This window comes from Paroedura picta, chromosome 3, assembly GCF_049243985.1.
Source record: "Paroedura picta isolate Pp20150507F chromosome 3, Ppicta_v3.0, whole genome shotgun sequence".
Taxonomy (NCBI): Eukaryota; Metazoa; Chordata; class Lepidosauria; order Squamata; family Gekkonidae; genus Paroedura; species Paroedura picta.
The window spans coordinates 93,493,862-93,506,374 of record NC_135371.1 but is presented as its reverse complement, the minus strand read 5'-3'; the positions used below and the strand labels follow the sequence as shown (position 1 = coordinate 93,506,374).

The 12,513-nt window shown below is 43.9% G+C and overlaps 1 protein-coding gene across 4 annotated transcripts in view; it reads right to left on the bottom strand.

Moving 5' to 3' along the window:
- FSTL4 (follistatin like 4) overlaps positions 1 to 12,513 on the bottom strand; it is a 695,481-nt gene that overhangs the window by 18,883 nt on the left and 664,085 nt on the right. For all 4 annotated transcript variants that reach the window (XM_077326857.1, XM_077326854.1, XM_077326855.1 and 1 more), the window contains one exon: positions 3,565 to 3,672. In XM_077326857.1, the coding sequence (XP_077182972.1) occupies positions 3,565 to 3,672 (108 nt within the window). The remainder of the gene's footprint in view (positions 1 to 3,564; positions 3,673 to 12,513) is intronic.

Below are 12,513 nucleotides of genomic sequence, written 5' to 3'. Positions count from 1 at the left end.
GTTTGTTCGCCTTGCAGTCCAAGGGACTCGCAAGAGTCTTCTCCAGCACCAGAGTTCAAAAGCCTCAATTCTTTGACGCTCGGCCTACCTTATGGTCCAACTTTCGCAGCCATACATTACAACTGGGAAGACCATAGCCTTGACTAAACGCACTTTTGTTGGCAGGGTGATGTCTCTGCTTTTTAGGATGCTGTCTAGATTTGCCATAGCTTTCCTCCCCAGAAGCAAGCGTCTTTTAATTTCTTTGCTGCACTCCCCATCTGCAGTGATCTTGGAGCCCAGGAAAATAAAATCTGTCACTATCTCCATTTCTTCCCCTTCTATTTGCCAGGAATTGAGAGGGCCGGATGCCATGATCTTTGTTTTCTTGATGTTGAGTTTCAAGCCAACTTTTGTACTCTCCTCCTTCACCCGCATCAACAGGCTCTTTAGTTCCTCTTCACATTCTGCCATTGGTTCCTTATCTCCCCCTAATCCTGAATCTCTGCTCCACAGACCTAGCACAGCATGTCCTTCTGTCTGGTCAATTTCACCTCTCAACACAACTTCTTCAATGCAGAGGACAACTGCCCAACACACACTTCTCCCTTTTCTTGTCAGAAGGATTTCCTTTTATAGCAGCGGTCCGCAAGCTTCTGCTTGCCGCGGACTGCTGCGGAGTGGTGGGTGGAGTGTGGTCCGGGGGCCCGCGCACGCGCGGCAGCCCCAGCGCAAACGCGCATGCGCGGCAGTCCGCGCGCGCGCGTTTGTGCCGCCGCCATGCCGCCGGCCGCAGCTTCCCCTCCCAGCCCCTCCAGGCCGCGAGCAAATCGGCCGCTAAAGCAGCCGATTAGCTTGCGGCTCGGCAAGCTTCTCTTCCCTCCCCTCCCGCTTTGGCGGCCGATTTGCTTGCGGCCTGGCGAGCTTCTCACTTCGGGGGGGGGAGGGAAGGAGCCGCGGCCCGGCGCCGAGGCCTTCGCAGCCCGGCACCGGGCCATGGCCCGCGGGTTGGGGACCACTGTTTTATAGCATCATTTTCCATGCAGGCAGACAGTCATTCTAGGACCAGATTTTGGTGTATTATTTGCTGTACTGACTTTCCATTGTGTAATTTTACATTCTTCTCTACCTTTACCTTACTGCACAGATTAATTTAGTCTCAATTTCTGTTACTAAAACGTAAAACACGTTTAAGAGGTTTTTTATCCTCATTTTTCTATTGATCTGAATCTGGATCTTGGTATACATAGGCTAATGATCCCAAGCATATAGGTGTCCAAAATACATGTGTTTGTTCTATGCAAGCAGTACATGTTACAGCCCTACATGAGTATCCTGATTTGGCTGTTTTGCCTACTTGCTATCACCAGTAGCTGCTAGGCAACTTGATACCATACAATTGGCATGACTCCCCCAGGACTGTTTTCTTACTACTGTTCAACAGCAGCCACCTCATGAAAGGCAGTAGAGTGTAGTGGGCATAGTTTCATATTAGGATCTTGGAAAACACAGGTTCTAGTTGCCACTCTGCTGTGGAAACTCACTGGGTGACATAAGGCCAATCACAAACTATCAGGCTAACTTACTTGATGAGATGGTTAGTGAAGATACAATAGAGGAAAGGAGAATGACACAGGCTGCTTTGGGTTCCCATTGTGGAGAGACACAGCATATAAATGAAGTAATTGGATAATAAACATATCTGAAGATATGGGGCAGATAAAAGGTAGGTTGATTGGTGGGTGGGCAGGAGAGAAGGGAGCAGGGAAAGGAGAAAATATGGGGGCTGTCAAAATGAAAGGAAAAGGACACTGTGTGAGGAATGGGATACAAGAAAAAGTGAGGTGGCCCCCTGCAAATACTTTTATGCTTCCCACCATGCAACTGGGCCCCACTCAGGCAGCCCCACACAACTGTATTTCATCCATGCCAAGCACTTTTTAAAAAGATCTACATAAAATTATTCATTCTATGTTTTTCCTGGCCATGTGAGGATATGAAAGAGAGGAAACAAACTAAAATTAAATGTTGTTAATCTTCTACAGTGCATCTGTATCTGCAGTGTATGAGTTAACAGAATGACCAACAGAGTGACTACAGATGCCTAACAAATTTCCAGCTGTGCAGGCAGCACATTTTGTTAATAATAACACAAAGGCCAGTACCATCTTTCCTTTAATTACAGCAGTCCAGCACAGCTGGACAGGAAAAAAATGAAATTAGAATGGCTACAGAGAACCTGTTTTGTCTTATTGAATCTTGTATGTGAAACTGCTTCAGAGGTATTAGGAAAGCTGCCTGGTACTGCTTAAGAAACTCTTATTTGAGATTCTGTTTTAAAATTGTGACTCTACTTGTCACCATTTACTTATTGAAAACACCAAAGATTTGTTTGGGTGTCATTTCTGGCTGTAATAATTTCTAATTTATTTGCAGGTGGGTTTTGTTACCTGGGAAACCAGATGCATTTCTTTAGAGCTATTGAGACCCACATTCCCTGGCATATTATCTGTGCTGTGAAATACTGTGATAGTTGCTGAAACTAGACATTTGGCCTAATACCGTGGTCTTTAGCTTTTCTAGAGCCAGTATCCAATTGGCATTGGGCTCACCAAACTGCAAACCCATGCCTGGAAGTCATGTGTCATCAATCATATGATAGGTATGCATTATAATCTCACTGGAATACTGGTGTACAAACAGATGGGAATGACACCCCATGGCAATTATGAGAAAGAAAGGGAGAATTTTTGAGAAGTGGGTATCTCTGAATTACTTTGGGATTAAATAATGCTGCTGAGTAACCTTGTTCAGCTGTGCATGCAAAGAAAGGCAGATACCATGGTATTTTTCTCTGTGTGTGTGTGTGTATGTACAAGCAGCAAGTACACCCAAAACATTACAATTGTTACTAGTTAGCTCAAACCTGTACCATTTTATGCCACAAAGTGCACCAATTTCAAGACAACCATGAGTAAGGCTTACCAGCCTCCAAATTGGCTTTGAATTATAGTTGGAATTATAATTGATCTTAAGGTTTCAGGCATCAGTTCCTCTGGAGGAAATGGCAATGAGAGGGCACAGTATGGCACCAAATCCATTATGAGCTCCCTTTAATCCCCAAACTCCATCTTCCTCAGGTACCCTAAAACCTCCAAGAACTTCCCAAGACAGATGTCTCATCGTTAGTACTTGAGATGATGGCAGGTTGCAATCCAAAATTAGGACGCAATCTTGTTTTTATTGTATCAGACTGACTGTACCATAAATATTGTTTAGAAGGAAGGAAGAAGACAAAGAGAAAGAGAGACAAGGAAAGAAAATAAGGATAAAGAAAAGGACAGTTAGAAAGTTAAATACGAGAACCATGAGGGAGAAAAGTAAAAGTAGAATCCATGTTTTAGTTTTTAGAAGAAAGCAAATTGCTTTACAGAAGACTCAGAAGTAATTTTAACAAAAGGCGGTGCCTCGGCATTCCAATTGAAATTGTGTCCAAGTAAACAAAGCAAGATTGATATGTAAGAAATGTTACTGTAATTATATGAAGAGAAACGTAATTAGTTCTTAATTGCGTATGAGGCTTACCTGCAGTGTTGTGTAGGACTTTTCCATATCTACCCAGCAAAGTACCCAAACTTGGTCATGTGACTTATCATAATGTAATTTTACTGGTAGAGGATCAACATCTAAGACCTTAAAAGAAACAGAAACATTTGTGATAGCTCATTAGGAAAAGAAATGTAATCTAAATATCTAATATCATATCATCTCATGCCAGAGGTATTCAAAGTATTGCTGCATTTTGAATCTTGCTTCATACTTATTTGTCAGGCCCTATAGTTAGTTCCTAACATATTCATACTTTGGGTGGCATGTCTTCATTACTCTCCTTCAGATGTCAAAACTATTGCATCTTCTGTGCATATATTTATGGAATGTATTTCCATCAAGATTGCTGCTGTGTTAACTATAAGTTCTCAATAATTAAAACAATAAAGCACAATCAGACAATCAATAATATCAACATATATTGATATGTACTTTTTAACATATTTATTAATGATCGGTACTTTTTAACATATTTATTAATGATCTAGATAAGGGGGTGGAGGGACTACTCATCAAGTTTGAGGTTACACCAAATTGGGAGGACTGGCAAATACTCCGGAAGATAGAGACAGAGTTCAATGAGATCTGAACACAATGGAAAAATGGGCAAATGGGAACAAGATGCAATTTAATAAAGATAAGTGTAAAGTTCTGCATCTGGGTCGGAAAAATGAAAAGCGTGCCTACTGGATGGGGGATACGCTTCTAGGTAACACTGTGTGTGAACGAGACCTTGGGGTACTTGTGGATTGTAAACTAAACATGAGCAGGCAGTGTGATGCAGCGGTAAAAAAGGCAAATGCCATTTGGGGCTGTATCAACAGGGGCATCATATCAAAATCACAAGATGTCATAGTCCCATTGTATACGGCACTGGTCAGACCACACCTGGAGTACTGTGTGCAGTTCTGGAGGCCTCACTTCAAGAAGGACGTAGATAAAATTGAAAGGGTACAGAGGAGAGCGACAAAGATGATCTGGGGCCAAGAGACCAAGCCCTATGAAGATAGGTTGAGGGACTTGGGAATGTTCAGCCTGGAGAAAAGGAGGTTGAGAGGGGACATGATAGCCCTCTTTAAGTATTTGAAAGGTTGTCACTTGGAGGAGGGCAGGATGCTGTTTCTGTTGGCTGCAGAGGAAAGGACACGCAGTAATGATATAGGCTAGATATAGGCTAGATATCAGGAAAACTTTTTTCACAGTCAGAGTAGTTCAGCAGTGGAATAGGCTGCCTAAGGAGGTGGTGAGCTCCCCCTCACTGGCAGTCTTCAAGCAAAGGTTGGATACACACTTTTCTTGGATGCTTTAGGATGCTTTGGGCTGATCCTGCGTTGAGCAGGGGGTTGGACTAGATGGCCTGTATGGCCCCTTCCAACTCTATGATTCTATGATTCTATGATTCTATGAACATACCAACAATAAGTCAGTATAGTGATGTGGACATAGTAATAATCTGTCATTCCTTATCTGTGACGCCAGCCACAGTGCAAGTGACACCACTAGTAGCCTCCCTTGCCTCTCTCTTACCTCTTGCTTCCATGATGTCCTTCCTAGTCCCTCCCCCATTCCCCATCTTTCTCTTACACACATACACACACACAAACACACACAGAGAACCCTTCCCCACACTCCTCCCTGCCAGCTCCCCCCTTAACTTTAACTTCCCTGACTTTGTCCCAAGTCCCCTCCTCTCTTTCTCACACACACACACAGACTCCTTCCTCCTCACTCCTTACTTTTTACTGTGTTTGGTGGTCCTCAGCTGCTCCAGTTGGGCAACCAGTGGCCAGCTGCTGCGGGGTTCCTTTGGGACTCCCACAGCATGATGGCTTGGCCAGCCTCCATGGACAGAAACACTGTAACTGGGTTAGCCTCCATGGGCTCCGTTGCCATATCTGGGCTGGCCTTCATGAGCTCCACCTCTGCAGCTGGGCCAGCCATCTCTGCGTCCATGGCTACCCCAGCCATCGCAGGCTCCATCTCCATGTCTGGCCTGGCCTTCTCTACTGCTGGGGCTGCCCCACCCATCACAGGCTCCGATTTCATGGTTGGGCTGGCCTCCAGAGTCTCTGGCTCTATGGATGGGCTAGCCTTCTCTGCTGTTGCAGCTGCCCTGGCCATTGTGGGCTCTGGCTCCATGGCTGAGCCAGCATCTGTGGCTTCTGCCTCCATGGCTGGGCTGGCCTTCTCTGGGGCCTTGATTCAGTGGGTGGTGCCCTCGTGGCTAGGACAGTTTCCTCGGCCACTGCTACCACCGTTGGCTGCCTCCGTGGTGGCTGCCACTCCAGGTCCTCTGGTGCGCTTGGTGGGTGTGACTTACGGACTTAACTTCCATTTCACCAAGAATGCCAGAAGATGTGTTCCACTGTCACACTTTCCCCATTCCCCACTTATCAGGGCAAGTCTGCCCTCTGTGGTACATTTTCTGCTACCAGACCCAGGGACTCTGTGATGCCCAGTGTCTGCAGAACCATAGAGACTGCCATTGTCATATGCCTTCTTGGGTTATGATGAACCCCATCTACCTTCCCCCATCTGAAGCAGATTTTCCCTCAAAAAAAAATTATGTTCCTTCACTGACCGAGCTGCCTAAGTAATGTGTTTTTTTTACTGAGATTAATAAAGCTGGCTTTCGTGACTGGTGTCTGGAAGATAATTTGGCTTTTAACTCAGTCATTGAACATCATGGGAAGATGTAAGAGCACTATTTACTGAAACCCTTCAGAATGGCTATTGAGACATTGTAAAAGTCAAAAAGAATAAAAGATTTTATTCAACACACAGGGAAAATTCAGGTGGAATGAGCAGTATAAACTTTGAGGTAAAAATCAATAGTTGTCCAGTATTTAATTCTTAATTTCAGGGTATTGAGACTTATTGAAGCTTGTTCCCTCAGTTTTTAAGTTCTTAATAGTGAGAGACTTTTGTATCTGTGTCTTCTCAAACACTACAGTATTTTTCTTCAAGTTTCTTTAAACTCCTCTGTCAGTACGCAATCTCCCCTTCTCTGAAATACCAGCTTCCCTCTAACTCCTGAGGTGTCTAAGGCATCAGACCAGCGAAATCTTAAGGGAAATATCCTTGTTTAACTGGGCAGGGATTTTTCTTCCTTCTCTAGAAGATATATCCCCTTTCTTTGACCTGACTGGGAGTCTCAATCCACTACTAAAATTACTCTGCCAAATTTATTTATTTATTATTTATTAATTGGATTTTTATACCACGGCTCCCAGCAAGCTGACTTGCGATGGTTCACAATAAAACATAACGTAAAACAATATAATCCAAACTATAAAACATCGTATATACACAACAATAGTCCTAAGACAATTCCCCACAGTCTATAACATGGCAATAAAATAACTAAAAATCTTTCCCCATGGCTCAGAGCCACTGAAGTTCGTCCAGACTGCAACATATGATCGGTGATGGAGAAAAACCAGAAAAATATTATTTCTGTCTGTGTAGAACTCCTTTTAGCTTAGGCTGAGTTCAAACTTATTAGTCAAAACCATGGTCCATTCCGCACAACTGCCTATGTAGCCAAATGTAAGCGCTATTGTAAAGTGCTAGAATTAATAGTGGCAGGTCTTGATAACACACACAGCCATTCTTACCTCAAAAAGGGCTGTCCCACCAGCGCTGTTATCATTACCCACAAGTTTCCGGTCTCAGTGGAATTGCAACAAAGGAGGTGACATTGTTACATGCTTCTTCTCGCCCCCAGCCATCAATCAAACAGAACAGCCAATGAAATGTTGAATTCGTGCTCCCAAAAATACCCTTTCCCTTTAAAAACTGTTTTCTAAAAACCCCAAAACACCAGTGGCAACAAATATTTGTTCATTCGATGTCTCAGAAAGACCTTTTTCGCTAGTGTAGGAGCTGGCACATAATTGTTCACACTGTCTTCAACTAACCCCCCCCCCCCCCATGGGTGCAAGGTGTAATTTCTGGCAGAAATTACAGGCAGTGTTGAACAGGGGGCTGTATTGTGCTCGGGAAATTTAAAGACAATTGCAGAAGGGACCTTTGTTTTACTGTTAAGCACTTCTGAATTGCTTATGGAGGGACTTCAGCCAGAGAAGCCTCACTTATTTGTTGCTTTCACCAGTTTAAGTGGGGGGGGGGGGAATGGCGATCGCGTCTCCGGAAGCTCAGGGATGAGAGTGAGGGAGGGACATTCTTTCCACCACTATTTTGAGATCACAATGTTTTTTTTTTGGATGTGTTGCAGGTTGTTCTCAGGAGTTTAGCATTTTTTAATGGGGGAATCCACTTTTGACGATTCCCCAAAAAGTGCTACTTCGAAGCGCTTTTTGCGGGAGTGTTGCAAGAGTGTTGCAGATTGTATATGACGTTGTGCATAATGTTAAAAAAATAGCGTTACACAATGGTAAGACTTCAGCTACATTAATGCTGTGCAGAATGGACCCATGTTTTCTGACTAAAATCTCCCCTGAGTAGATATTAAACAGCTAAGATACAGAATGGTCTTCTCTCAGTGCAGGTCTCTGTCAGAATCAAAATTCCCTCAGCACACCACTCTCATAGGATTTCTTTATCAACTGTTGCTGACTTATCAGAATGATTGTAGCAGCCTGTCACTCAATCTTTCTAGCTTTGTGAAGGTTTAATTCATCACCTACTAGTTCTCTGATACTTCAGCATTTTGAGGCTTGCTTTTAAAGTGCTGTTTGTCATAGCGGTCCACAACATCAGCAGTGAACATCAGGAAACAAGGACCTAGGCACAGTGGGAGGACATAGCAGTCTGTCCATGGAAGCTGTCAGGAGGGCACCAGTGCCATGACCTCCTGTTCCCCCTGCAGGTACCTCACCTCCCTTGGCTTCCTGCCTCCTAGAATCTTAGAATCATTGAGTTGGAAGGGATTCTAGGATCATCTAGTCCAACCCACTGCAGAATGCAGGAAATTCACAGCTACCTGCCTACCCACAGTGACCCCAATTCTATGCCCAGATGATACCCCCCCCCAACCAGAATCTCTGGCCAGTCTGGCTTGGAAGAAATTTGCTTCCCAATCCTGAAGTGGCAATTGGCATTTCCTTGGGAATTCAAGAAAGGGCCACAAGAGCCAAGCACTAACACAAGCCCTTCTGTCCACCCACTCACAATCTGCCTAAGTTCACAAAATCAACATTTCTGTCAAATGGTTATCTAATCTCTGCTTAAAAACTTCCAAAGCAGGAGAACCCACCACCTCCCAAGGAAACTTGTTCTACTGAGGAACTGTTCTAATTGTGAGGAACCACTTCTGGATGTTTAGCTGGAAATTCTTTTGACTAAATTTCAACCCATTGGTTCTGGTCCGACCCTTTGGGACAACAGAAAACTCTGCTCCATCCTCTATATTGGTTGCACTCTTGGTCAGTATCCTGAGCTGTTTGAGTTCCTGTGGGTGTGGTTGCAGCTGTGGGGAAGGAACTAAATGAAGAGTTACCATGGCCACCAACACGCTGTGCTGGCATTTTTTCTCATGCAATTTTGCATCAGTTCTGAGGGGTGTTCCCATGTTGAAAATGCTTTGGGAGCTGCCTAACTGGGCCCGCATCACCCACATTTATACAGCTCAGGGGTTCACGCTGTCACTCCACTTGTGTGTGGCTGAGGCAATTGAAACTGCAATCAGCAAGTAATTTGGGGAAGTCAGCCTTGAAGGACTGTTGTTAAGCTTTTTAAGTAGCTGGGCTGTACCTGTGTGCTCTCTAAAAGCATCAAGTGGTCATTGGAGAGATTGCTGGTAATTCTGAGCCATGTGCTCAGAGGATTCCTTTTTTAATGGTGGGCTCTCACCCACTTCCTGCATCTTCAGGAAGAGCAGACCAGCGTGCTTTGAAGCAAGGAGCAGATGGCATTAGGCTGTGCTCTCTTTCCATCTGCTGATGTGCGAAAATGAAAAAACCCTTCCCCTAAAATCCATAACATACATAAAATTACAGTAATAACAACCAATTAATCAACAGTAACAACAGTAACAACAATAGATGGCAATACTAATCATCGAGTCTCCATCGCCTCAGCCACAGGGAGGTGGAGGGAGCTAGCACCCACTACCGCCAGATTTCATTAGGGGGGCTTTTAAGCTCTTGCACTGTGCTTCAGTAAGGTGACTGAAGCAGATGAATATGATACATATTTGTAAATAATCTTTCCTAGTAAAGTTTTTCTTTTAAACTGCAAAGCACTGAGTCTAGATCCATTCCTCATCCACAAAGATAACTAATAACTGCATACCTTCAAAATGCTCTGTTACTCTGCAGCTCTTTTTCTCTGGAGAGACCAAGGACTAAGTCTAGTTGAAAAGTCCCAACATGGTGCAGCTGCCTTAGTGGAAGTGCAAGGTGCAATGCTGCTCATGCCCTGTGCCAACCTAAGCACTCCATATGTGAGCACAGGAGTCAGTTGGCTCCCTGTGCCAATTTGTACCCCCCCCCTTAGGATTGCGCTGTAAAGTATTTCATAAAATGATCACCAGAAATGGCAATAAACATACTATTTAAAGTCACATGTTATCCAGAGCTATCACGAGGGCAAGAAGTAAAAAAAAAATGTTGGACAGGTGTTTGAAATAAGGAAGTGAAGTTGTATAGTCTCAATCATATCATAATATCATATTAGAAACAAAATCCCCTTATCAAGTTTGGCAGCCTGAATAATGTGCAGCTCAATTTTATGAAAACATAGGCTCCACTGATTTCAGTGCCTGGTCATTGTATCTTTAAGACGATATGGCATTGGCTGCTGCCAGCATGCAATATTTTAAAACATTGTTTTTAATTACAAAAAAATTAAGTTCTATTTTCTTAAAAAAAAAAAAGATGGAATGGCCAATGAGACATGCCTGACTGGTTGGGTAAGGGAGGGTAAAGGACATGGATGATTGCTCAGAGTAGATATGGAGTCCAATGGTTGGGAGGAGAAACCAGAGATGAGAAAGAACAGGGGAAGAGAAAGCAAAGGACTTTGTGGGAGAGAATTTCCCATATCCGTTGAGTTCCTTGTATGTTTCCAGTTTGTACTATACATTTTATATTCGGGGGAATTAGCATGTTATAAGCCTAGAAGGATAAGTTGGGAGGGCTACATGCTTTGCCAATTTCTACTCCCTAGATCACCCCTCTAGGATTACATCAGGTTCTGGAGTAGACTGCTTTTTCATCCCATCTGAGCATTCTTTTTCTTTAATTGAGAATGAACTTTTCTCAATTTCTATGGCTCCTGAAACATATTCAGTAATTAAATTTCCATTTTTAATGAGTGCTTTAATTAATAAATACCTGGACTGTTTCTGCATTAGGTGGCATACTTTGTTATTTTGACTGGATGCTGCAAGGTGAAATTTGCTTTCTGCATTTGGGCTTTCCTCCCCTCATTTTCCAGGCTGCGATTTGCCATATGGTTTCTACATTGTTGGAAGGAGGCAACCTCTCATGATGCTTTGCTCCCTTCCTTTTCCAAAAGGTTTTTGGGGTTTTTTTGCAAGAAGCTTCCTGCTTGCACCTTTCTTTTAATTGTACCCCTTCATTTCACCATTCTGTGCCAAATGGAGCATCTCCTACCTTCCCCTGAAGGTTTTTTTTTTAAAAGCCAGGGTTGTCATGTTAAAAAACAAGGTTATCACATTACAACACTGATGCATTGTAACATGAAGACTGCTTTATAAAAAGAAAATAGTAGTGAAACCTGCAGGGACTATCTGGGTGATGTCTGTTGCTGGGGGCAATGACAGCTCCTGAGAAGCCAAGGAAAAATGAAAAGGAAAACAGGGGATTTTATTCCATGGGGAATCTCTCTATCTCTTGCTCTCTCACACACATACCCAAGCACAGCATCACAAGCATGCTGGTTCCCTACTAGCCTTCCTCCCTAATCCTGTTTCTGGCATATTTTGCCTGGGCACCAATCCTAAACAAGTGTGTTTGGAAGTAATGCCCATTTAACCCAACAGGGCTTATGCCTAGGGAAGGCTCATTGGGCTCACGGCCTGAAATGCCAGCCTCATTTTGCTGCTTTTGTGATAGTCCTGTTGCTACTGAACATGACCATTATTTATTTATTTGTTTGTTTATTTATTTATTTATTATGTAGATTTATTCACCGCCACTTCCAAAATCAGTCCGGCTAATGGCAGTTTATAATAAAAGAATAAAACCCCATGAAAGAGAACAATAAAAGTCCTTGATGGAGGGTATAATAATCTATATTACTAGCCTACCCCAGCTGCAGCCTATAATGCCAGGGTACACCAGCCCCCAATATTCCCCATTGTGTCATGAACCCCAGTTCCAAAGCACTCTCACGCTGGAGCCGCTTATCGCCTTTTCTCCTTGCATCCCTCTGTGAAGCCTCAACATCCACTCATGTTTCTCACCTCTCAGAGCAAAGGGCACTTCTGGCTCTCTGTCAGCTTCCCGCTTAAAGTGCCCAGCTACCCCCACCCCTGCATCACCAGGTATAAGACCCCCTGATGTATTTGCTGTCCTTTGTCTCAGTCAAAGAGTTTGTTCTGTGAGTTTTTTCCTGCTGTTGCTCTCCTGCTAGAAAACCTTTGAATAAATGCTCCTTTTGGATTTCTCTGCACCTGAGGTCTCGAGGACTCACTGTTATTTGACTGACTTTCTTCAGGGGTGACTTCTCTAAGTTCCTGACCATTGTCCTCAGGAGAGGTGCCTCTGCTCAGCTGCCCAAAGGCTATGCCTCTGCAGGGCTCTACAGGGCCTATGTAAGGAGGGACCTGATCTTCCTGGCCTGTCCTCAGCCAAATGCCTGGCAGAATAGTTTTGTCTTATAGGCCCTGCAGAACATTGACAGCTGCATCAGGACCCTCAGCTCTTCTGGGAGCTTATTCCACCAGGTCGGGGCCAGGACTGAAAAAGCCCTGGCCCTGTTTGAGGGAAGATATGC